The sequence below is a fragment of the Serinus canaria genome, chromosome 1A, assembly GCF_022539315.1.
Source record: "Serinus canaria isolate serCan28SL12 chromosome 1A, serCan2020, whole genome shotgun sequence".
Classification (NCBI taxonomy): domain Eukaryota; kingdom Metazoa; phylum Chordata; class Aves; order Passeriformes; family Fringillidae; genus Serinus; species Serinus canaria.
Window position 1 is genome coordinate 19,851,343 of NC_066314.1, and position 27,637 is coordinate 19,878,979.

At 42.0% G+C, this 27,637-nt stretch overlaps 1 protein-coding gene across 1 annotated transcript in view; it reads left to right on the forward strand.

Moving 5' to 3' along the window:
* The first annotated feature begins 11,829 nt into the window (after positions 1-11,829).
* GRM8 (glutamate metabotropic receptor 8) overlaps positions 11,830-27,637 on the forward strand; it is a 308,738-nt gene continuing 292,930 nt past the window's right edge. Inside the window, exon 1 of the mRNA XM_050970061.1 lies at positions 11,830-12,339. Coding sequence (XP_050826018.1) covers positions 11,830-12,339 — 510 coding nt within the window. The remainder of the gene's footprint in view (positions 12,340-27,637) is intronic.

The window sequence follows — 27,637 nt, forward strand, 5'->3', positions numbered from 1 at the left end:
ATTTCATTTTTCCTTTACTGAAGGACAAAATGAAAGACTAGGAGTTTAGAAGCAGCTGAACTTAGTACCTCTATAGACACTTGATCAATATAAAACCATATAGTTGTTATGCTAGAGGACATATGCTAGTGGAGACTGTTCCCATTATAATGGTGTAAGAATGGATAACTCCCTTTGGGAGTGTTGTAATTTTTAGTTAATTACCATCAAGGCTCTTCTCTTTAGCAAATGTTTTGTTTCCCAACCCTCTCTGCTGACTTCAGTGCTCTGGCTGGGGTAGGAGAGTATTTTGCCAGCTCATCATCCACTTCCATTTTGGAAACACTGTATTTGATTCATAAATGTACTATATCCTTTACTTAAATGTAGTATGTGTCAACCATTTTTGACTTCCAGATGTGTGTCCTTCACATTTCAATCACATTGAGAGGCAAATACCGTGCATTAAGAAAATCTGTCAAATTTTATGACATGTTTGGGAGAGATGTGTCACTGTCATCCTCTAGCTCTGTGCAGAAAAAGGAGATGTAAGAGAATATGACACAAGACTTTGACCAGTATATAAATGAGGGCCCAGAGCCCTACTCTGCTCCCATGGCTTTGGCAGCCAGTGGTCAAGGCAACTCAGGCACAAGGCAATGGTGTGACCATGGGTGAGGCTGCTGAGGAGAGCTCTGTAAGAAAGCTGTAAGAAATCTCCTTTGGGCTTCCCAAAGCTGTTTTAAGGTCTGATATTCCTTCTTTGCCCTTCCTGGAGTTGTTTCAGCCATGAATGTGCCTTGCCATGTACCCCTCTAATGAGGATTCCGATCTCCCAGCTTGACTTGCTGGCTTGACCTCAGACTTGCCTTAGCATTGTGACTTGTCTAGCAGTCTCTGGGATATGCTGACTTTGGTTGCTGCCACCAGACCTACTCTGCTCTGCTTCATAGTGGGTTTGGTGGGACTTAGTGTCCCTGCTCTTTCAAAAGTTTCAAAAACCCATTCATGCGCTGCTCCTTCCAGCAGAACAATGGTTTCCAGCTGCTAAAATCTTCTAGCATGCTGGAGTTTGTTAGACAGATTTGGAAATTAGAAATGGAAAGTATTCTGATTCTGAAAGTATCTTGCCTGGAAACCAGGCTGCCTTTCCTACATGATGGCTATCTTTCTTTTTAAAATTTAGGCTTTTACATTTCCTGTTCATTTCATTGCTGAAATGTTTATTTGAAATAAGCCACAGCTGGGGCCTTCTAAAGGTATATTCTATTAAGAGATGGTTGCACACTTTCTTTGGCCTCCAGATAATGCTTTCTGTCATAGTTACTGATGTGAAATGCCTTTTCTCCACCTTTTCTTTTTTCTTCACATAACAAAATTTGTAAAAAAAATATTAGTCTTAAACAAGTGCACACAAAGCACCCAAGCTTCAAGTTCTTTTCTTTAATGATTACGTTTCTTGAAAAATTCAAACACACTTTTTCAGTAGCACCTTGTAATTCAGAATCCAGCAGTATCCACTATCACTTTAATGGAAGTCAGTGACTTTGTGGTTCTGTATTCCTTAATGGCTATTAATCAGCAGGCTCTTGCTGAACTGTGATTATTCAAGAGGTTTTATTGCCTTTGTGGGTTTAATTCCCATGTTTGAATAACTCAGGAAGTCTCATTTCTCACGTAAGCAGCAACAAAAACCTCATCAGAACTCAGAGTGTCTTCACATCATTTCAAATTTAAGAAAAATCAGCTCCATTTGAATGTCATTAAAAACTGTACTGGTGATTGTGGTTATGGAAGAGGGCCACTGGAACATGAGTTACTTTGCTGAAATCACTGCTTGGATACACAGAGGTTCAACATCTTCTGTGTAAAAGAGGCACAGAGATTGACTGATGGGTTTGGTTTTGCTTGGCTTTAACGAGAGTTTACAGTAAGTATTTATTCCAGGCAGTAGTTAAACCTGCAGCCTCTCAGGCCATGCCTCTATGGTCCATTTTAGCATGGCCCTGCCAGTCTTGTAACGTGTCAGATACTGCCTGTGACACTCAGGAGTTCACAAACTAAAAAAAAAAAAAAAAAAAAAAAAAAAAAAAAAAAAAAAATTAAGATATTCTTTATGACAGCTTGGTCTCCAGAACTGGATTTCTTGCCTTCCAAGTTACTTGTGCAGGTAGTAGCTGTCACCAGCCCTGACATTAGCCTTCTGTACAAGCTGACATTAGCTACTGTTGGGTTTGAATCAGAATGAATCCTGCTCAGAGAATCAGGGATGTGTTTTGCCTCTCTCCTGTGTCATCTATCCTCATGGAATTGCCATTTTCATGTGAAGCTTCTTATTATTTTCCTGCCCCACTCCTCCTTCCCCCCAATTAATTTTCTCTGCATTTAGTTTAAACACAGCAATCTTCAGTTATGCATTTACTTATCATATCCCCACCAAAAAGTCATTGTGGTACTCACTGTAAATATCTGTAAAAGATACACCCTCAATGCCCTCAAAATAGTGCTATAGAAAAGATGTTGCTAGAAGAAATAGGGGGAGGCATCAGATTACATCCAGGTTGGTGGCCAAACTGGAAGCACATTGGAGGTTTCTGTATCCTTGCCTTTTGACCTCAGCCTGCTTCTCCAGCTGAAAGATTCACTCAAGAGTTCAGGCATCACCTGTGCCCTCAGGATATCACTTGGTTTTGCTTTGGTGAACTTTCTGTTAAGCTGCTGGAGAAGCAAAGTATAAATGTAGTTGGAAATTGGTCTACCTAACACTGATGATAACTCATGCATGGCTAATTTTCCTGATGGGAGTAAAGGAGGATATCTGTTTTTAAATGGAATTTTGCTCATGGTTCAACATCGAGACATTGAGTCACCTATATGACTACATCCCTGATTTCTGAGATAGGTCATTGAAAGCACATCTCCTCCATCTTCTGTTATGGACGGTTTTGAGAAAAAACGAATGCAAACATGAGATATATCCTGCCTAAGACCTGGCTGTTTTCCCAGTGCCATTTTGCAATTGTAAGAGACCTTTTCCATAAAAGAAGTTACAGGCTTTAAGGACTCATGGAGCATTGTCTGAGTCCCGTGGTTTGCCTGGGGCAGACCTTTAACATAAGCACAAGCAGTAACACACAACAAAGATGATCACGGAAGCACTGGTTGGACATATTTAAGCATTCTTGGAATTCCTCCTTCCAGCAATGACGTTCTAAGTGAGACAGCCCTGGGCAAAGCAAAGAAAAATGTTGTTCCTTTTAAGGAAAGTAGTTCAGACTAGCGTGAAATGGGAGGATGGAACAGGTCTGGTTGCTGTCAGGAGCCTGACGCGGCGGCCGCGCTGCCCCCTGGGCTTCGAGCCCCGTCCCGCTGCCGGCCCGCGGGTGCAGCTGCGGGCAGCGCCCTCCAGGTGGCGCCTTCTCCCCGAGGCTGAGCGGGCGCTCCCGGCGGGCGGAGCGGCCGCGCCGGGGCTGCGCTCCCGCCGCTCCGCGGGGCCGGCCCGGGCGCTGCCGCCCGGCGGCGTGGGGCATCCCCGTGCGATGGTCGTGTGCTGGGCAGAGCCTCTGGGAGCGGAGCGAACTTCAGAGCCCTCCGGGGAGGTGCTCCCGGCTGTGTCCCTTAGCCTCCGGGATCGCCCTGGCTCCGCCCTGCCGAAACCTCCCTGGCGTCGGGGGATAAATGGGAACTCCGCCACGCGGCATTCGAGCTGCGAGCCAAAAGCGGGCACGGGACAAGAAGCGTCGGGAATCTTATCCCGTGTCATCGATCCTGTGGCGGGGGACACGACTCCGCCGCCCGCGGAAGGCGGGATGGGGATGGAGGCTCCGCACCCTGGGGGAGACCGCATTAAACAGACCCGGCCCGCGCCGGTGATCCCCTCTGTGTCCCTGCCCTCGGTCCCGCTCCCCCAGTGCCACAGACTCAGCCTTCACTGGCTTCCCATGCTCAGAAATCCCGCGGCCCGCGTCTGCCGGCACCGCGCCCCGGGCGGAGCGGCTGTGCCGGGGAGGGCGGTGCCGAGCGCGGGCGGGCGGGCCCGGAGCCGCAGCCCGCGACCAGCTGGGGATTCACGTGGAGCCGTGCCGTGCCGTGCCGTGCCGTGCCCTGTCCTGCCGCGGAGCGTCGCCTCCTTCAGCACCAAGAACAGCTACAAGTGTGGCTACGCGCCCGCCCCGCTGAGCTGAGCCGAGCTGTGCCCTGCCGCGCCCCGCCGCGCTGAGCCATTCCGTGCCGTGCCGCGGTTCCGTGCTGTGCCCGTCCAGCCAGAGCCGCGGTTAGCTCAGGCAGCGTCCTGCCGCTCCGCCGACGCCCGGGGGCTCCGAGCCGTGCGCTCCTGGCCCGGACCGCTCCGCCGGCGCGGGGGCCGGGCCGGGGGCTGGGGTGTTTTCTTGCTTGGCTGTGAACGGCTCAGCCGGGCCGGTGCGAGTGTCCGCCGCTGCGACTGAGCGGCAAGGCAGCGGAGGGTTGGTATAGTCACGGGGGCTGAGCCACTGACCCCAGAAAGTTACCTTGTGGATTGTTTTTATTTTTGTTGTTGTTTTTGGTTTTTTTTAGGGTAGGGGAGGAGAAGTGAGGAAGGAGTCAGTGGAGCAAGTTTGGCTCGGCTGTTGGCGAGTGTTGAACAGCGCGACTGAAACCGCTCTCCTGGATACCTGTCCCAGGCTGAGCTCTCGCATATTAAGCTGACGCTGCTGAGGGAAGCTGTCTAAGACCAGGCTTGTACAGAAATTACCTCATGCCATTCCCGATCGACACCGAGTATAATTCCAGAGACGTCCACAGTAACATGGATATGCAACTCTTTTCGATCAAGGTATTTGTGTATATTTGTGTGTCGTCTTTAGTTCTTAGTTTAAGCAGACAGAAGGCAAATAATGTGCGTTTTGCCTCAGTTAAGATTTTTGGGCTGGGAATCCTGGGCAATCCTCTCCGCCTGCTTCGTGGCGCCGGGAGCTTTTTTTTTTTTTTTTTTTTTTTTTAATTATTTATCATTTTTATTGTCGATATCCTCCCCCAATCAGATCTAACGAAAGAGATCCCGGACACGGTGCCGTCATAGCAGCGAGCAAAAAGGGAGAATCTCGGAGCTCCCGAGCAGTGAGGTCTCCCCTCGGCCGTCTTAGCCAGGTCTTCTCCCACCCCCCGGGGGAGGGGGGTAAAGGGGTTCCCCCGCTCTCCCCGCCACCTTGTTCTCGTTTCGCTGGCCAGAAGGGAAGAGGGGGGCTTCTGCCGCTTCAGGGGCACGGGGAAGCCCTGCCCGCCGCTGCCAAGTTCTCCGGGGCCATAGTCGGGCGAGCTGCCGGCCGGGTGGGCTCAGCTTCCTTGACTCCGCCGGGAACACCCCCGCGTCCTTGTGGAGGGAAGGGGCAGGAGGATCCCCGCCGAGCTCCGGGGGCTTCTTCAGCCGAAGAAGGAGGCGAGAGGCTGTACCGGCACAAGGCAAGGGCTTAACTGTCCTCGGCGTGGAGCAGCATCCCCAGCGCTGGCATGTGCTGATTGCAGGAATGAGAAGTGTTTGGCAGGTGGATGGATGTATGACACGGTTAAAAAAACCAAACTAAACAAGCCAAGCAACAACAACAAAAACCTGATAAATAAGAAAACGAAACACAAACACCGTACAACACAACTCAAGTAGTAAAAATCAATCAGTGACCCAAAGTGCATGGAAATCCGGCGTTGGCGTTTTGGAGTTTGCAAGCTTCGGACCTCTGGGACCAGGGATTCATTAAAAGAGACTTAGGTTTGCATCGAGGCGGGAGCAGAAGCTCATTAAAGCTGACTAGTTGATGCAAAGAGAGGAAGGAATCACCGGCGGCTGGAAATAAAAGGCGACTCTTGTTTTTGCATCGCCGCTGACGGAGGTGCAGCGCTCCCGGCCGGGCACCAGGGCTTGGAGGGGACCGGCGGAGCTCTGGCTCTAGCCGGGAAATCCGTATGTGCCCTCCGTCCCCCACCCACGGGCCGCCTGGGCTGCAAGGCCGCGGCGGGAGGCAGCTCAAACCCGTCCTACAGCCGCACGCTGGAAGGAGCGAGGCTGCGAGGAGAGCCGCGACGAGGCTGTGCCGGAATCCCTCCACAGCACACGCCAGCCGGGGTACGGATGAGCCTGGGAAGAGACAAAAAATAATAGATTGCTCGGCTAAGTAAAGTGGAGAACAATAGGGGGCTCCCTTCAAGGGAGAAGCGCAGCGGCGATGGGCGATGGTCGCGGAGTTGCGCGGGGAAGCCGGCTCGCCCAGCCCGGGGGCGCTCCCCGGGCCCCTCCGCTGGGCGGGGCCGGCCTGGCTGCGGTAGCCGGGAAAGGTGCCGAGCACGCCAAGAGCCGGGAAAGCACGGAGGAGCCGCGCGGAAAGCCGGTGCGTGGCCGGCTGCTGGCTCCCGCCGGTGTGCGCCGGCGGCGGGCGGAGAGGGGCGGCGGGGCAGAGAGCGGCGTGCGGCGCGGGGCGCTGAGCGGGGCGCTGAGCGGGGCGCTGAGCGGGGCGCTGCACGGGGTGCGCGGGGTGCGCGGGGGATGCCGAGTGCGCGGGGTGCGGTGCAGGGTACGCGGAGTTAGCTGCGGTGTGCTGTGCGGAGGCGCGGGTGCGGTTCGCTCTTCGGAGTGCTGTGCGGAACGCACGGGCGCGCCATGGGATACGGAGAGCAGGACGCGGAGCGATGCTCGCCCGGGGCACTCGCCCGGGGCCGTCGCCGGCGTCGGGAGTGGACACAGTGGGGGGCTTTCCTGCTGGGTGCCCCGGGACGATTTCGGCGTGCGGCAGCGTTTCTGGGGGCACAGTCGTTCTTGCCGAGCACCGGACTGCACCAGCCGCGCCTGCTCTAAGCACAGCTGTGCGGACTGGGGAGCGGGAGTCTAGTGGGAAGAGGGTCAAATGAAAGCAGAAACAACAGAGAAAGCTCTCCTAGGGTGCCTGGGAAAATCTTTATCATCATTTGCTAGACCAGAGGTGAAACCTTTTTCTTAAGGTGTTAATACTGATGGGGTTCATTAAAAGTCCAACCAAGGGCAGTGAAAAATATTCAATGTAGTTTTCTTTTAAAAAATTGTAGGCTCCTCTTAGTCTCACCCCAGCAGAAGGACCTGTGTTGGATTTTCACAGGGTAGCTTGTTTGGTAAATGGATATTTGCAAGGTAGGAAGTGAAGGCAGGTGTTCTGAGTATTTGAAAAGGGGCTGATCAGGCTGAGGGTAGACATCAGACTGCACAGGGAAGAAACAGTTCCTGTAAAAGAGATGCTGAGAGTGATTCGCCTTGAAGTCCTGATTATTGTGTAAAGGTTACCTCTGTGGCAGGGGCACTGCAAACCATTACAGAAGAGCTGAGGTAGATAAGACGGCTTACATCAGTGAAGAATTCTCTTGCAAGTTAGGAGTTGTGATGTCAAGGCCAAAGGTTTTCCAAATTCCCTTTTGTTATCAGCAAAACCCATTAATCTTCTAAATGTGTTGGACTGCTGTGTGCAGGTGGCAACTCTTTACCTGTTCTGCGTGGAAATTCAGCTATTTGCTCGTTGAGGAATGCTGTACAGGAGAAAGAAGCAACTTTTGTGAACATTGAAATGAACGTTAATAAGAGAATTCTTTCATAGTTCAGAGATGTCAGTAGTAAAACATCAAAACAATCAAATTTGGTTTTTTTTTCCTCCTCAGAACTTAATAATGGAATTTGCCATTGTTTTGTTTTCATTCAATAAAACCAGATCAGTTTTGTATTGACCAGACAATCTGATATTTTGTGAATGGGTTTTCACTCTAGAACTTCTCATATCCCGATTCACAGAATATTTGCTTTATTTTATCTTGATGCTGTTCCAACCATGCTTTAAATACAGTAAGAGATTAGCTTTTTTGGCTCAAACAAAATTTTAAACCTTTTTTCTGAGGTATTTTTTCCCCTCGGTACCTTATGTTGTCCCTCAGGAAAGGGTTCATGTATGTCTCTCTAGAAATGTCAGCTGTAAAATGTCCATCCTGCCTATGCTCCAGAAAGTACTCCTTGCTCCTGCTGCTGTCTGTAATTGTGGGATTTTTTAAAACTGTATTTCCTGATGAACATATTGCATCTTTCTACATGTTTTCAGCGAAAACTTCAGTGCCAGCTGAAGAGGCTCTTTCAGGAACCTCGTTAACAAAATAGAAACATTTCCTATATTTATTTAAGTATTTATCTGTCACTCAACCCATTATTTAGACCTTTTCATTAACATAAAGAGGTTCCATAATGAGCCTGTCTTTTAGTGCAATGAGTCTGTGGTTGGAGTAATGACTGGTCTGGGTTCATTCTGATGCGCTGGTTCTGGCAGTGTGGTACAAAAATACACAACCTTGAGTACCAAATAACTGATAAAGCTGAATGATTTTATGAAGGAAGTAATTTCAGAACCAGACACTACATGCAGAAGTTTCCATCTCCCCTGTCTTGCAGTACTCCGCCTCCTTATGTTTAAAAATAAATATATATTCTAGCAGAACAAGTGGAGGTTTGTGCTGAAATACTGACTTTAAAAATAGCAATATGTTCTGATAATGCCAGATATTTTTAATGAAATAAACCCAAGAGAAGCATGTATTACAAGGTGACTGGAAGAGACGCTTTGTGGTGCACTTGGTCTCGGACTGTGCAGGGGAAATATATGAAATTCTTCTCTGAACTCAAGTTTCTAGTGAACACCAGCTACTACAGTGGGGAACCTGGTAAATCAAGAATATATTTGCATTAATTCAAACTTTTATGGTCATTTGGAAATGGACAGCATTTTACTACAAATGAAATCTCTGCACATGAGAAAAGTTCATTCAGGCTTTATAGCCCAGAGGCCTGTGCTTTTTCACTAAAATTCATTGATAAAAATGGAATTAATTTAGATCATATGCTTTCTGCTTAGCTACACAGACTTGAAATGTCCTGTAAAAGGTAATGTTAATCAATATATAAAAAGCAGTGTGCCATGAATAAATTAGGCAATATAATAGAAGCTTTTATTTCTTAGGTAACATTAAAAAAAGACTAAAAGGTCTTAAATTTTTAAAAAGAACACTTTAAAATTTTATTTCTGTTTTATAGACAAGCAGTGGACACTTGCAGCTAAGAAACATGCTTCTTCAGGAAACCGTGCAAGCTGAGGCAAAGCAATTAATGCTTATGAAGGCTGTAAGGTTGAAAAATGCTAATTGCCAATTCATTTGATTTTCAGTCAGTTCCAGATAAAGTATTAGACTGATGATCTTGGGCTCGCTGTAGCTTCTCTATTGTTGTTAGAATTTTGGGTTGCAATAGCTGAATTCATCACTATTTGTTGCATGAAGACTGATACTTGCTTTAATTTCTGGGCATTCTTTGGCTGTAAGGAATTAACCTGCAGCTGAGAAAGGGGAAAAAGCAGCGTTTCTTTCCTTCAGGAATATTTTCCCTTTGTCAGTGGTGCTTTCTTGTTCTCCATATAGTGTTAAATAGGAGTAGTCTTATCTTTTATTGCCTTAGTGAATTTCTCCCTGAGTGGTTTGTACATACATGCATGGACTACTGAGTTCATTGTGGAACCATAAAGCAAATTGCCTCCATATCTATTTTAGGTCTATTTTTACTATTTTGAACCATAACTGTTTTTTTTCTACTAAGGCAATGGAAACAATAGATAACTCTGGCTACTTTGTAGTTCAATCTTTTCTCTATAGTGTGGACCATATGAGAAATATCCCATAGGCCTGGATCAAATTGCACTGTAGTGTGAGTCAATTTGTTCAGTTTGTGAATGACTCTGAGTTTGGCTCACAGGGCTGGAGCCCAGGCAGCTTTGTGACCTGTGTGTCTAAAAAGAGCCAAGGGGAATGATGGGATTATCGCAAAAAACAGCACAGATTTTGTGTTGCTTGGGTTGAACTCTGAGCCAAATTCCAGCAAAACTAAATGTCAAGAGGTGCAGTGATTTTATTCATACCCATCAAATGTTTCATTTTCAACTGGTTCTAATACCAGATCACAGTGAGAGAGTTTCACATTCAGTAAAAGACTTTCTGTTGTGAATCTTCTCCTCAGGTCTTCAAATAGCCATCATTTGAAAACTACTTCAACTTTTGTGAGCTTAGTGTTATCACAGAAGGAAATAATGTAATGAAATTAGTGCAAGAAGAGGATTATCAATTTAAGGCCTTATCAAAGTGCATTTTGAGTTTTGTTACCACACGATATATAAAAGTTTTGTGATTTTGTCTGTGTTTGTCTTCCAGTGTGACCATATTTTTGGTAGTAACCAGTCAGTTCATGGAGGAAAAAATAGATATTTACACATGAGCCTGATGCCTGGATTTTCTGTACAGGCAGTGATATAGACACTTGTTCAGTGTGCTAAATTTCATAGTAAGTAAAACTTTTGTATAAAAAAAAGGATAAGGTAAATTGTACCCTAGGATGTCCACTGCTCTCCACTGCCTGTAACAGATGTATTGAGAGACTGGTTCAGATGCAATTGCCCACAGTGTGCCTGTCTAGTATCAGGTAAAATTACTTCTTGCTTTCTTCTCCTCAGAGGTTTAAAAATTTATTCAGGCTCATATAATTTTGTTAAGAATTGAAATAAATAAATGCCTTCACTTGAGAATTAAAGTGTGGGCAATTTGGAGATATTTATAACAGTCAGTCAGGTGTTTAGATATGTAGGCTGAAATCCTCATCTTGTTAAAATCAGTGGGATCCCTCCAAATGTCAGTGCAGGCACAACATTGTTCCTATTTAATGTGGTCCAAATGCAAGCAGAGAATAGAGAAAATAGACCTTGTTAATGTTAAACCTCAGCTCAAGTCAAATGTTGGAAAAGGAACGATGGATATTTAGCTGGTTTCCTAACATAATATGTTGTGTTCTTTTTACTTGAGAAATCAGCTACCTTTTCATAAAAATAATTTAGTGTTAGACATTATCTTGAAGGACATTTAGATATATAGTTAGGCCCCCCTCAAAGTGAATTCCATTGGAGAAATAATCAGTCTCACATCCAAATGAATTGCGTGTGCTTGCACTGCATTGGGTGAAGGGCGTACTTAAATTCGGGCGCCCTGATTACTCCATTGTCATAAATGAGACCTCTCCAGGAGTGAGAGTGTAAGTGGTTATTGCACTTCTGTAGGCTGGAGCAGAATAATAAAGCTGAACAGAATAATGCAGCAAAACAGAAAATACAGTGTGTTATAGATCAGGTCTGTTTCTGGGTGCCATGCAACATGAAGGTAAATATGAATTACTGTTCAGAATCTGAACACCAAGCTAAGTTTAGTTCCCCTGATTCGGCTCTTGCTCTGCTGGCATCATCAATTTCCTGGCTTATAGTACAGTGCAGCCAGGTGTTCAAATTCACTGAAGGCCAAGATTTGCTAAGTTAAAGAACATTGAAAGTAAAACCTAGGTGATGTAACTGCTATTCAAAAGTAAATACACTGTGTGACAGGTATAAAACTGCTGAAGTAAATGGTATTTCTCACAGGTTTTTAAAATTATTATTATTTTTTTTTTTCAGAAGTACCTCAGCTGTAGGGCAAAATACAAGGACATAAGCTACTGACCTCCTTTTAGCATCAGGACCAGACATACTACCCTACTCCTCACCATCAATTAGGAGCAATTGAAAAACCGCCTCAGAAAAGCTGGTCACCCTGTTCCATCAGTGGACATCTTTTGTAAAACACGTTTTATGTACTTCTGCTGAGATCTTTTTTTCTACCTACCCACCACATGGTTCTATATTACTTATTGGGCACTGATGGTAGCCTCCAGAAAGTGCAGCTTCAAATGGTCAGCCTCGTCCTTTAGCAAGAAGAAAACCTGGATACTGGATAGCAACAACGTCTTCAGAGAAAATGGTATACGAAGGCAAACGATTGGTTTCCTGCCATTGTTTCTTCCTGTTAACAGCCAAATTCTACTGGATACTCACTCTGATGCAAAGGACTCATGGCCAGGAGTATGCCCACTCCATTCGCCTGGATGGGGACATCATCTTGGGAGGACTGTTCCCCGTTCATGCAAAAGGGGATAGAGGGGTGCCTTGTGGGGAGCTCAAGAAGGAGAAGGGGATCCACAGACTAGAGGCAATGCTGTATGCAGTTGATCAAATTAATAAAGACCCTGATCTTCTTGCCAATATCACCTTGGGTGTCCGTATCCTTGATACGTGTTCCAGGGACACTTATGCATTGGAGCAGTCCTTAACATTTGTGCAAGCATTGATAGAAAAAGATGGTTCAGACGTGAAGTGTGCAAATGGTGACCCACCTATTTTCACTAAGCCAGACAAGATATCAGGTGTGATAGGTGCTGCAGCAAGTTCTGTGTCCATTATGGTCGCAAATATTTTAAGACTCTTTAAGGTAAGTAACATTTTCTATATATATATATTTTTTTTTTTAATTTCAAGAACAGTGAAATAAGTGAAGTGGTTATGTTGTCATACCTTCAAAAGAGAAAGGACACTTTTCACATTCAAAAATCTAAAATGGCTGGTTTGCCCTTTCAAAGCAGAGGAGGGGGAAATACCTAAAAGCAGTGTTGGAAGACTCTTTTTTAAGGTACCAAGCGCTTCTCTTAAAGTTCTGAGCAATCTGTGCACATTTTAACTCTTTTGGAATTTGTATCTTTACTTTTATACTACTCAAATTTGCTCCATGTTAAGCATTTATGCTCATCAAGACTGGGTTAGGATTAATTTCCCAAATTTCCAGGAGAATGAAAAATAAGATTTTAACACAAATAAATTTTTTAGAGGACCAGAATTTCCTTACATAGAAAGAAATGCCAGTGATAATCTAGTGCTACCGATGTGCATGTCTAGCCAAATGAAATGTACTGTAAAATCTTTGATTTTCTTGAAATTTTACCTTCTCTGTATTTTCTGCAAGGTGATATTTTTTACAGACTTTGTTATCACTTTGTGAGAGATTATTTTTAGGCAACAGTTCTAGTGGCATTTGTTTCCAAATACTTTATGAAGCTCAGACATTCTAGGTAATGGAAAAGTAAACCTGCCCCTTGCAAATTTGCTACATTAGATGGGAAGATGCACACATTCTAATCAACCAACTTGGATGGAAATGATTAGGCAGCAGATATTTAATTCTTAATCCTTTGTAATGGCAAACAGATGATGATAAGTTGAGCACTTTTTTTCTATGTGCAGAACAATTGTAGCTTATGTCTGAATCTATTACTGTCCTACCACCCACTGTTCCTTTCATCCATTCAGAAATTTTGCCTTATTTCATACAACTTTACAATCACCAAAACCCACTTAAAGACTGTTTCTTTAACTTTGGTGCAGAAGATTCTGGCAATCTTTATTATTGCTGTTATGTATCTTGAAAAGTGCTCTTGTTTTCTAATTGTTGTAACTGAGATTGGTTAGTAGTAGAGAAAGATTGGCCATTTTTTATGGTTTCTCAGCAAAGTGCATTTCAGTCATTTGAATGGAGATTATAGTCCTTCCTTTTGGTTCTCCCTCGAAGGAAATAATGATGGATTTACAGTTCAGTGAAGGAGCAAAGTGACTGCTGGGTTGTGGTCAGGTGTTCCTTTCTGTCTCGAAACTGATGCTCAGCTGCAGTTACTGGACAGGTTTGAGAGTAGTGAAGTAGTTCTGGCCATATATTTTACTTGTGAAAATCAAGTACACAAAACTGAGCTAAGACTTAAAAAATATTCTATATGGAAAGCACCTCTGGAGTTGTGCCTTGTGGGGAGGTTTATCTGTCCTGGGAATCATCAGGCATGTTGCAGGAGGTGTCTATTTTTCAGTTCACATCCTTTTTTGAAGTAGTGTCATCCTATTAAATAATGAATATTTATGAAATAATGATAGATGGATTGGTCACTTTAACACCCATTGTAATGCAGGGCCATGTAGACTACAACTTACACCCAGTTTTGGGTTGAATAGGGTTCTATAGACTGATTTAAGGAACTAAGCCTGGTAAGACATGCATTAACTGAGCATTAAGAGCAGCAAGAAGGAAAGAGGCCTATGAATTGTCTAAGATAGCAGCAATTTGTCTTCTGAAACCTTGACAGCTACCTCCTGATTTACATTATGCAATAAGATTGCAAATAACATTCTACTGCAGTCTTAATCAATAGAGGGTCATGTGATATCCCCTCTGGGAAAGATCTTATTTACCCATTTAATTGATGTAATGCAGCTGCTGGCAAAAGGAGGAGACATCTCTTTTATTTTTAAATATGGATCCTGTTCAAATATTCTTAATAATGTAAAAAAATTATAAATTGTACCCTTTAATGTCTGATGATGGACCAGCATGTGAAATCTGGTTTTACACTTTCCTGTCAGAAGTGAATCTCTTCACAAGTAAAGTCTTCTGGATAAGGCTTTGAGTTAGAAGCACAGCAGAAACCACTCACAATGGTTATTAGTCAAGAGGATCAGGAAATTAAGGGTCGTTTTCCAGAAACTTAGATGTATAATGCAGTTTGGGTTGTATTCAGACCAAAGATGTAGGCTGAAATCTCAGCTGATGCATCCCCCCAACTTTGTGGCTGAGGACCTGGAGCTTGGCCTGTGCTCCTAGAGGCTCCAGGCATGAAATTGTGTTTACTCTAACTTGGTATATGTCCAGGTGGGACCCTCAGCTGGGGTAAATATCTGCACTTGCACCGAAGTCAGCAATCACCATCATGCAAATGCCTATTTCCATTTTATCAAGGATGAGTGTGATTCATCCACATATCTGTTTAACAGTACTATTTAGAAAGTTGAACCTGTAATTTGAAGTTCAGTATTGCTTTAATACCTGCTCTGAAGTTCCTAAATGTCAGGACTACATATTTTTAAGAACATTATTATCTGGCAAAATTTTAATTTGTAATGAAATTGTGAGAAGTATAGTGTATCTCTCAATGTGAACACACAAAGATAGTCTAAGAAGTGCTACTCTCAGCAGCTTGAACTTTTGTGCTGCTATTTTTCTTTTTCTTGAAATTTTTTTTCTTTCTTGTATTGATTTTATGACAGAAGACATACAGGTCAATAGTTCTATCTGATGATCTGGTGGATAGCACAAACTGATAGTAAATGTATTCTTTTATCTAAGTGTTTCCATGAGAAGAGGGGAGGGAGGCCACCACAGAAAATGACCCCTATCTGTACCCTTTCTCCTGATCAAATGGCTTGCCTTGAATTCTCTCTCCTTTTTTGTTCTGTGAATTTTGAGGTGCCTTGATGCTTAACGGGTGATTTTCCATTGGTCTTACCCTTAGTTGGTCCAAACCAATAAGGCACAAATTTGGGCAGCCTCTGGTGGTTTTTAGACTTTCCAGAGGCCCACAGGAAGCACTGGAGCATAAAAGTGTGTGAAAGTGTACCTGTTATTGCTTGATTATCACCAGGTTGTTGATTTTTGCCATAAGTTATAGTTGTTTTTATCAGGAAACATCAGGAGTGGGCTGCTTCACAAAGAAAACAGAGACAAAGGACTGTAGACTGGTAGGATCTGTTGAGGAGCTGGCTGTCTCAGCTAAGCAGCTCTCACTATCACAAAGGAAACCTTTCTATTGGCTCCATCTGTCAAAATATTACTCTTGCATCTTTCCTTATATTTGTTTTACAGAACTTCTGTTTTCCTGTAGGGTGCTTAGGCATGACTAGATGGGAACTTTTATCTGTTTTGTATGACACTCAGGAGTATCTGGATTGTTTTCCAGGCCCCCCAAACTTGGCCTGGAGGAAACAAGAGACTATGTAACTTAGCTCACTTCATGTGTTGTGTTCCCTGTTTTCAAAGCTTTTACTTGTTTAATGTCTGAATAACTTATGTCAATGGTTAAAATCTGCTGGAAAAAGGGAGGCGTTTGTTTATGGTTGTGTCCTCACATCTAAACCCCACATACTATTTCTGAACTCCTTGGTACACTCCATCTGTCACCTTCACACATCTTCCAGCCAGTGTCACACTAGGAGCAGCCTAGGGAAGATGGTTTGCATGCAAATCGAGATGGTGGACAGGATGCTTGGTGAATTGTGATCTCAAGCTTTTATGTATATATTTATGTACATGTGCATAAGGCCAAATATTCATTGACAGCTTTATTCCTTCCTTTGCCTTGCCTGGCCTTTCCTTGCCTCACCTTCTGTTTTCACCAGTTTCCCAAGGCTAAATTACTTATTTCCTCTGTTTGGTCAAATTTCCTTTTTGCTGCAGAGCTGTAATCCACTTTAATAGGTGCTGTCTGAAGGGACTAATATTCACTTCATGCACATTTGCCTTATGCATTTCATACACGTTTACCTCTATAGAAGTACAAGTACAAATGACATTACGGAGTAACACTTTCAACTTTATGGCAACCATCCAAAATGCAGGGGAGAGTGTCTTTCAGTAAATCTAGAAGTGAATATATTAGCTCCTGTAGCATTTTTCTTATCCACTTTGATTGTTTCATTGCCTCATTTTGGGTTTTAGTGTATATCTGGTAGCTTTGCACAGCTTCTAGGGCTATACTTGGATGATGCTATTTTTATGCTTAGTTCCAGGTCTTTTTATGTTTAGCTGCCATTTGGCACTTTTGCTGCCTTGTGTTCTAGACCTGCACAGAGCAGCAGACAACAGGCCTCCCAGAAATGAGGGCATTACCATAGTACAGAGGCTTATCTCACTGAACTTCATAAATGCTGGGCTTTGAATTTAAATTGTGGCAATGGAGTGCATCTCATGAAAAGGAATATGATGTAAATAAAATGTGGTAACATTTTACCACCTAATTTCAGATACCACAAACATATTTTGTTGTGAGGCAACCTGAGGCATACACAGATCCTGGTCTAGACTCTATATCTTCAAAAATATTTGCACCTCATGAGCATCACAGACTTCAAAGGCTCTAGGAAGATGCAGGAGTCAGTGTGTTCCATGTGTGACTGCAGGCCCTTTCCATAATGGAAAAGCTGTATTATATACTTTAAAGTAGTAAAGAAGAGGCTCAAGAATTTTACCCAGCATATTGGTATTCATTAATAAAAAAATGTGCTGCACTGATTAAAATATATCCATTTTCTGTTTACTGTGTCCTGCTACATGTGTCAATATTTTCCACTGCATACCATTTGAAATGTGTAATAGGATGATTTTTTTTCCTGGTGGTTAAAACATATGTGGAAGATTTTGTGTGAAGTGTGAAGAAAAATTATTGTATGTAGGGAGAAGATGACTAAAACATTTTGAAATAGGTTCTTAGAGGAACATATTTATTTTACTTTTGTTCTAGATAATATTCACACTTTCTAAATAATTTTTAACTATAAAAGAAACCAATACATTCCATTTAATTTTACAATGCTTTTTTGTAGGTTAGTACATGTATCTGTCTAGTGCCTAAGCATCTTGTCTTGTTATTGGCTGAAAAATACCTTTATTTTAATTATATATTTTTTTCATAATTGAACTTGTTTTACATAGAAGAAAAGTTCATCTCTCTTTTTATTTCCATTGCAGTAGACACTTGATAATGCAGAAAGCCCCTTTTAACTCAACCATGATTCTCTGTCATTACCAGGTTAAGTGTGGTCAAGAGAGGCAAATACCAGGTCAACACCAAGATAAAATTATAGGTACAAGAGGTACTTTGCTAGCACCTATAATGAAACAGTTGCCAAATTTTTTAGTAGCAGCCGGAGGAAATAATAGGTTTTCAGATTCTGTGAAAACTGCTAGCACTGATTAGCATCAAATTTTATTTGTGCTAAGCTGCTTGAGGCAAGAGAGTACAGAACCAACTTGATGCATTCATTTTTTATTTTTCAGTATTTAGTTTCTTAAATACTCTAAAAGTTTAAGAATTTTGGTTTCTTACATTCCTAGATGGAACTATAACCTGTGGTTAGAGCAAAAGGGTAATCTGCTTTTCTGGGTTATTTTCTTTTGTTTGTCATTGGTTTGCTACAAGGCTCAAGAAGCATCTTCTGACCTTTTTGTTCTTCTCTTTTGTCATTTTGATTTGCTTGTGTTTAAGCATTTCACAGGAACAATGAGAAGCTTGATTAACATTAGTTAAATGTTTGAGATGTCTCCTCTGCTTCTGTAGACATGTTGAAACTGTCAAAAATGTTGAGGGTTTTATTTTACATCATTCCATAAGTTCAATACATGAGCGCCTTACAAAGAGAGTGTAGCGGTTAAAGACCAACAATCTGATTTTCTTTCTACTTCCCTGAGGGCAGGGAATATATATCTATATATATCTACACATGTTTCTCTCACATGAAGGAAACTGCATCTGCAGAGAAAATGATTTCACCCTTTCATGGCTGGCACAGACAATCCACGCCCATGTCGCATACTCCTTAATTCCCCCAGATCCTGGGTCTGCATGCAGATTACCAGGAGGGGAGGATTCCTGACCCATGATGACTTCTGAAGCCTGTCAGAAAATTGGGAGACTTGGCTGGCACAGGTCATGGCCGAGTTATGGACTGTCCTGACAGTCTGACAGTGGAGGCAGCTGAGCTGTTGCTGAGAGATGTGCTCTGAAATAATGTGATTTACCAGCACAGACATTGCTGCGGATCTCTCAGGACAGAGCTCTGCTGATAGGTCACACTGACGAGAAGCCAAGGCACTGCAAGGACCATTGATGCTTTTTCAGTGCTTTACTACAGCAATGTTAGTTTTATTAGCTACAATGAGAACCAAATTAAGATGACTTTTCCCCCTGGTGTTTAATTGTTTCAGTACAGTAGCAGTTGGGCAATATGAATAGTTCTCCATTCTGACTGTCATCAGAAACCAGGCACTATTGTGTTAGAGCCAAGTAGTAGTTTTTGTGTGTTTGCTTATTTCCATTCTCATTTTATTTCCCTAAAGCATATTGTGCTTTTAGGATTAAACTGGTTTAGAGTGCTTCAATGTATATCCTTGTGCTTCCTAGCATTTATCAGAGAAAAGTGGCCATCAGAACAAAAGTCTTACTGGAGGACACAAATTCCACAGGAATGAATTAAATTGCCAAGAGCAAAACACTCCTCTGGGCTGGAAACTGTATGTACTCTCAGCAAGATATTATGTCCCCTATCTCTCTGACAGGACAATTAAGCATTTAAGTGAGGCCTTAAATTAGGAGGCTGTTGGCCCTTGGCTGTCTGTGTCCTCAATAGGAAGAAAAAAATTCTTTCAGAAGGGGACTGGACCAGGTCTATGAGTGCAGATGCATCTTTCTTTTTTACAGAAAGATTATGGGTTGATAGATGCTGGTACTTGCATCAGATAGAACCTCTTCTCACTGGAAGACTTTGGAAACCTTTGATGGACGTGATAGGGGGTTTTATAAGATTTCAAACACTCCCAAGGGTGGTGCCAGTTTCTTAAATCCTTACTCACTTTCCTTTGGAAAGAGTTTTACTCACCTCCTTTTCTCTTTATTTTCCAACACTTTTATTTCTATCTCTAGGTTAATTAAGAAGAGCTATTTTTTGTCTGCTCTTGCCAGTGTTTTTCAAGTGTACTTAATTCCATAGTCCTCAAAGAAAATTTTTCTCAGACATGTTGAGTAAGCAAGACTCTGAGTCTCAGTTTCTGCAGGTTGTGGATGAGTGTGTCAGCAGGAGGAAGAGCTGTAAATTAGGAAACTTATGAGAGGGATCCATCGATGGGGATAACAGGAAGAAAGGGAAATGCTTGTTGAAAGATTGAATTCTAAAGGGACAAGGGTCTCTCTTATTTTTTTCCTTTCCTGTAGGATTTCTTGTCTGGCACTTCAGAAAGATACTGGGATCTAACTCATCTCTGAAGTAAACTATTTCTGATAGCAATGCTGAGATATTCCATGGTATGGTGAGATCTCTCTTCCCACTGTATTTCTTTTACAGATTGAGACTGTAGGACACAAGCAAAAGTGATTTCTCTGAGCTGGAATAATTAATCTTTTGAGTTTTGGTTTAAGTTTTCACTAAAGGTGCCTCCAGCATTTAGTTATGGAGCAATGGTATTTGTAGAGGCAGAATCTCCATTCCTTTGTCACTAGAGCATGTTGCACATAGCTCTTCTAGAAATTGGAAAGTGGCAAAATGTGATAGCCCATTTTGGGTATCAATCTATGAAAAATGCCTAACAATTTCCATAAGATTTTTACTTTGAGAGTGGCTCTGTTACATTTAAAATACCACTGCAATTGTCTTGCAGGCAGGGAACAGTTTTGTGAACGAACTCCATTGCATTACAGGAACACTGATCCCCTAAAGTGATAGTTGCTCTTATTCAGATAAAATTTCTTTGTTTTTTTGCTTGCAAAGTGCTGTGAAATATTAAGGTCTTGGTGCAAACTTATGACCACAGTTTTACTTAGGCAATTCATTGGAGCAGCCATAGATCCTACAAAGGTTCTCTAGGCATGACGTTTCAGAAGCAGAGGAAAGCCCAGGAAATGAACAGAAGAAAGGGCTGGTTTTCCTGCCATTCTGGTTTCTTCTCTGGGTACCCTGTGAATGCTTTGGTTTTATGAGCGGTGCTGAAACACAGAAAGTGTCCTAGAAGAGCAGACTTCCTTGAGGGCTGCCATCTAGACAAGAACTCTACCAGTCCAGAAGGTGTGTGGTATGAAAGTAGGTGAGGTTGCAGGAGGTCTCCAGACTGACCTGCCTATTTGGATCATATGTAAATGGAGTATTAAATAAAGGGGAGCATGGTGGAATTTAGCACTATATTAGCACTATTGGCTAATAATAGAAGGGAGAAAATATACAGCATGTATATGTGTGCTTTTGTAAAGGATGTTTGCTGTGTTATTATATGGCTGTGAACCACATAGTCCAAACAACCTTTCAAGACAGTGCTGTGGGAGAAGAGAATATATCTTGGCAATCTGAGACAGGAACAAATTTATCATTAGGAGCAGCATAAAAAAACCTGGGGAATTCAGACTGTGCTCACTGCCATGGTGTCTGGACCAAACCAAAACCACAGAAAGAGACAAATAGGCTGTCAGGGCTGATATCATACACTGAATAGAAAGTGCAAAGGCCTTGGAATCCCAAGACTGTGGATGTCTTGCTGCAGGGGCATGACTTTTTTTAGGATTCAAATTTCTGGCTTCTTCTGAGTTGAAGAGAAGCAGACAAGTGATGTATGTAGTTATAGTATAGTAGTTTTTCTACAGCTGGCTGGATAGGACCTATATGTTGAATTCTGCTTACTCAAAAGGGAAACAGAGTCTGATTTTGGTGTGACTTTTAATCTTGCTTATGTGAGGAAGAATCCCTGAGAGAGCAATGAATTCCAGGGAAGCCAGTGAATTATACCACTCTTAAACTGGATGTATCCAGAGGCAAATAATGTCCTATGTCCATGAAAATATTCTGTCATCACTGTTAGTAGGCTTTGTATTTGAGTAGGGTTTGTCCAGCAGGCACATAGAAAAAGTGAACATGGGTCCTCTAGTGCTTTATGTAATTTTCAGATATGATCATGTTGATGCACTATTGGTAGCAGTCTGAAAATAGATAGGAATATGTTTAATTAAAAAGAGATTTTTTTTTCTTCTTTTGATATAGGACAGTAATGATCTTGGGGGAGCTGGCAATTTAATTTCCACAGACATGCCTCTCCAAATAATAATTTTATAATAGGAATGAACTACAAACCTAAAACTCCAAATTCCACTCATAAAGAGGAGTTAGTACAGCACAGACATTTATAGCTAGAGCTAGGATATTTCAGAAATTAAATTATGAGCTGATTATTAGGAAAAAAAACATTGCCAAGAAGTACTCTCTTGTGTGTTGTCTGAAGTTTAATCCAGTTGTGTATGATGAGAACAGTGCCAAATTTCCTACTTCCTAGCTTTCTGAAAATTAGGCTGGATAGAAGTATAAAAATATACATTTTTATACCAGTAGGAAAATGATCTAGATAACATAGCCAGTGTTTTCCATTCCTAAATTTGATGGTTCTGCTTGCCATCTTTTGCACAACAAAGCACAGGATTTAAAAGTTACCAGCTGCTATATTTGCTTTCCAAAATGTGAAGAAAACATGTATTGTCCTGAGGATTAAAGGGCTGATTCTCTTTGTGCTCAGTTCAGGCTGAACTGAAGTGTTTGTAATGAAAATAAAAGCTATTAAAAAGCATGAAACATGAGAGAAAAATAACGTGTTTATGTCTTCTTTATGGGATAGAATTTGATGATGCCCTTAGAAACTTTTAAGTGTAAGCATTTGTCTTATTAACTAGCATTTCTTTTGTGCAGGTTGCAAGCACTTCCACTTGCAAATCCTAAGTGCAGCCAGAGCTGTGGTTTCAACCCACTGGGAACTGTTTTGCCAAATATCATCTGAACAACCAAAACTCATCATCTGTGAGCTAGTTCACATCTCCAGTACTAACTAAACAGCATTTTGGAAACTGGATGTCTAGGATGTTAGAGACTGCAGAGAAAAAATATTTCTAGTGCTAGTTTTGGTGACTGGAATAAGACAGGAAGGTAGCTGTGCTGGATATGGGAGCATGAAAAGCTTGCAGTTGGAACAGATGCTGAGAGTGCCCTGTGACTCAAGGTATGATTTCCTGACACTCCTGCCAAGTTTCAAAGCTTATGTGTTTTTTTCCTCTCCTTATTTCTATTTTTGGGCTGAATAGCAAAGAACTTGTGCTTTGGGAATGAAGATTCACCATGCTAGTTATATCTATTTTGTTGTGTGTTTGCATGCACACCGAATAATTATTCTGGCCTGCAGGAAAGAATGAGAGTAAAGATGTAAAAAGCTGATGAGAATGCAGGGTATTTTTGGTATGGATCACATAATCACTTGGCTGGATGGCAAGCTGCAAAGCTGTGTGTGAGTGTGACAGACTCCCCTTGCTGTGTGGTGGTGCTCTCCGAAGCCTCACGTCCTTTGTCTTGCTCCAGCACAGCTTTTCTCGGTGACCTTGGGCAGTGACACAGCAGCGAATCCTCAGCCTGAGGGAGGGTGCCTGTGGAGCTGAGTGCCCCTGGGCTCTGGGGGACTGAGGTCCAGGCTCCCTGCCCCTGCTTCCCTGGATGGAGCACTTCTGGGGCTGAAGGGATTTGTGAATATAAAGGCTCCTTGATAATCAGATATAAGAGTAAGGGGTGGGAGCCCATAAATGCTTCAGCTTGCTAGTCCTTAACGTGGGATCCCTTGTATCCTCTTACACAGTTCTCTCCCCTGGGTTTTGCCATGGAAGGAGATTATCCAGCTAGCAGTATGATTTAAATATGCAAGTCATCAGTCTCAAGAGCAAGTGCTGAAGCCTGCCTGACCTATACTCAGAGGCTATACATCCCCCTTAGAAAACCATGGCAGGCAAAGAAACAGAGTTCCAGAGGCAGGAAAAGGTGTTTGGATTATTGCCCAGTAATACTGAAATTGTTAAAATTCATATCTGAAACCTATATTAGGGTGATTGGGAAAAAATGAATGTCTGTCATTTTTATGACAAAGAGTGAAATTAAGTAGTGTGGGATTAAAGAAAATTTAGACAGGTGTGTGTGCAAATGTATGTTCTACTAAGCTGAGAGGACTTGTGTTCTTAAATGTTTGAGAAGACAAACAAAACAGTTTTGTAAAAGATTTGCTAGCTGAGCATTATGCCAGTATGTTTCTTGGTGTCTCAGGAATGTTTTTTTCCCTCCATTTTTCATGATGATTTCATTAGAAGTTTGTTTGCTTATCTCTAAATTGAGTAAAAATCCCTAAGAATTGGCAATTTCTGGCAGCTCTGTGGTGAATAACTGCCTCATCTATTTACCAGGAGCTAAGAGGAGATTCTACACCTTTTAGAAAAGGTTCTTCCTAATTTTAAATTGCCTCCTTTTCAGTTGTTCTAAATCTACCAAATCATGAATACAGTATTGCGAGCAAGGCCCTGCAAATAAAGCTGAACTGAAAATAAACATTCATTTTATTCTGCACCAAATTGATCATGTTTTAGTGAAACTTGGGGGCTTCTTTTTTGGGGTTGGATTTTCATTTCTTTTTCTGTTTGTTTGTTTTCTTTCTATTTTGGAGATTTTCTAATGTAAAATAAAAGTGATAGGTTTGAAATGTCAGTCTTGGTGGTGGACACCACCACACCATTAAGTGCTGATGTCCCTCTTACCCCACTGTTTGCTCAAGAATTAAATGAAGTTCTTGGGCAAATTCTTTTGGATTCAGAGAAGGAAATCAAATAAAACTTAGGAGATGGCATAGCTCAACTCCAGTCCCCACAGACACAGACAAGAGTGCTTTATGGTAAAATTATAAGTTCTGGACACAGAAGGTGAGAAAGCTGCAGAAACAGGGCTGCCTGGGCATTCTGTATGCAATGAACTTCCACCCTATAACTTTTCTTTTAGCCAGAACAAGTCTTTTCTCACCAGTCTGCTGTCTGCAGGAATTTCCCTGGCTAGCTCTAATCTCAGAGCTGTTTGTTAAAACAGGTCTCTAATGGTGCATCTTCTTGAAAACTCTCGCCTGCTCTTCTACCTCTAGACAGCTGGATGCATGTGAAGGTTGCTCTTGCCAGATGCTATCTATTCACTGATGATAAGCTTTCACAATGGGAAAATTTTACTTCATCCATGCTAAAATTCATTAAGTGTTCATTAGAGTAATGATTCTAATTTAGCTATTCCCATTCCTCACTGAATACTGGACTATACAGTGAATTACTCTCAGGCGGGTCCAATGGAAGTTTAATTGTTTGTGAAAACATGAACAGCTTCAGCAGGAGAGACTTTCATGTCCAAACCCCCTATAACTCAGTGGTTAGTTGTTCCCAGCTGAGTACTTCAACCACCAGGCTGTTAAGTATAATTCAGGCAGCTACTGCAGCCTCATTTTTCCTTTTGGAACATACTCGTGCATTGAGAGGATAAAGTACAAAAAAAACCAGGACAGATACATGATGACAGAGACCAGAACCAAAAGAAAACCTTTTAAGAAATCCTGATAAATGCCACAGGGAGACCTGAGAGTAAAGCACATTCCTGCTTTATGAAACATATGAAACATTCCTCTATATGCTTTAGCCAGGGATTGCCAAGACTTTTCTTAAAGACTAAGCTTGAAAGTCTTGGCCAGAGCAGTAACACAAAATTCATCTCACCCCCATCTTCAGCTGCCTAGTTGAACATAGTTCTGGACAGACCCCCTTGGATTTGCATGAATGACTGAATTGTCCCACATGAGTCTGAAGTGAAGTGGACTTCTGGAAATGCCTAAGTGTATTTGCTAGTCCCAGATGAAGAACCAGTGATTCTTAAACACTGGGAATTTCAAACCACCTCCTGCCATACAGCACTGACCATCTCAGTTCTGAACTGTCTAAATGCCAAATAATCTCTCAGTATTTAGGGCTGATATCTCTGCAGTGCAAAACCCTTGCCATGACCTGTTGTATTTACTTACTCCCATAAAATGTATATGGTTTTTTGTTCTTGGCATATAGGCTTGTAATTTGATTTGTTTTGTTTTACAAGTAGGACTTTATAGAAGGAGTGTAGAAATTTTTGTTTTGAATAGGGAACATTGGAGGACACTCCCATGGCAGCTATTGACAGTGATTTTTGTCATTCTTTCATTCTTCAGACTGTTCTGAATATTTTAGTTACTACAGTTATTTAGGCAGACTGATTCAAAATAATAAATAATGTATTTAATTTCCCAAGTCCTATTTGCAGCAGTGCTCCAGATTCCCTGTAATACACTATAGACCATTCAAATACTAAAACACATAGAAAATGAATCATAAAAATATTGTAAAATAGCACAGTTATTTATTTTTCTATGATGGAAGCTTTTTTTTCTGAATCTAATATACTGTGATGTGGCATTCCTTAACTGAAGGCTCAGGATGTGGAGAGGTCAGGAGGAGTCAAGGAGAGCAGCATATAGCCAATATTTCTGCAAGTCCTAATTAAATAATACAGCAGTAGAATTTATTTGGGACATTTTTCAGATCCACAGACTGAAAAATAATGAAGTTATGGAGTTAGATGTCTATATGAATCTTCCTGATTTTATTAAAAGATTCTGTTCTAAACACTAACGGGGGAAAAGTGAAAAACTATTATACACATACAAATTCTCACTTTGTAGGAGCTGAATTCTGCTCTATCTACACCATGTTACATGCCAAGGAGAACAAAAAATTATGGCAGGAGTGTGAGAACTGAGCACAGGCAGTGTTCTGCAGTGCCAGCTGCCACCCCTGGGCACTGCACCAGGGCACCTGAGGAGATGAGAAATGCAATATCACTCGACTGAAGGTGCTATGCATATACTGAAGGGCTGCCCTATGCCTCAAACCACCTAATGCAGATGCAAATATTAACATCAAATTTTATTTTTAGTGTGTCAAATAAGGTCCTTGCTTTGGTTTTCAAAAACCAGCCATGTGTGATCTTCAATATGCTGGAGCAGCCCACCCTTAGCCAAAGAGTGAAGAGTCACTCACACTGCCTACAGTGGCAGGTTGTCCTTTGTGCCAGGAAAGCCTGTGGCAGCAGAGCTCTGGCTTTGCAGGATGCACATCTCAGTTCCCTGGGCCAAGGGCTCTCTTGTGGGTATAGGCTCAGTTTCCATCCACTGCAGTGGGAATGCCTGAAGCTGGTGAAAGGACATGAAGGGGCTCACTGAAATTTAATGCAAAATGTATGTGACAATTCCTCTTCCTTTGGTTACTGCTGGAAAGCATTGCAGAATGGGGTCAATTAAGAAGCATTTATTGTTACCTTCAGAAGAAGTGAAAGGAATACTGAGGTCTTGTCATCACACGGGCCAGTGCTGCACTTTGGCATGGATGACGATCATAGGAATGACTTAAAACTCTCTCTAACAAACCTTGATAATAATACTGCAGAATGCAAAATGCAGCTACAGTCCTGTCCTAGAAAATTTTAAGAGCATTTAATATATTCTTAAGCAAAGCATTACCAGGTAAGCACCAGTAGAAAAGCAGTTAGTAAAATTCTGCTACTAACATACCCGAAAGTAACATTACTTCTATGTATCCTTGATCATTTTACAGTGCTACATGTGGGGTTTTTTTTTGAAAATGATTTACCTTGTTGCAAATGATGTCTGAACTGGCCATCTATCACTGCACAGTTTGTCTGCAGTGCTTAGGAATTTAACACACAGAATGACAAGTGTAATTACATGCTTGTGAAACATATGCCGTAATTTATGGATATTAAGCAAGTATAAACAAGAGATCAAATCCTAGCGTAAGCAGTCATCCAAGAAATCGTCTTGACATTTATTTCATTAAAATCTTTCTTTCAGTATGACAGTCAGAATACCTGAGTTGCACTCATAGCACATCTGCAGATACTTTCCAATTATTGCATGTTTGCAAAGCCAAGGATCAGATACGTGCACGCAACTAACATTTAATTTTCAGTTACATTTTGCACATGTAGTTATGTAGGTGTTTATCATGCTTATTATTATGCCTTATTATTATCATCCTCATCAATATTATTACTATTATTATTAATCTCCCACAGGTGATTAATATACAGGACTTAAATAGCAACAGCCCTTTTTTCACCTGTTTACACTGTGTGTTAATGTTCACTGCAATTTCAATTAGAAAACTGACTAAAAAAGGCTCAAACCCTAGAGAGCTGGTGGTTTGTTCACTTGAGATTCTGCTAGGAAGAAG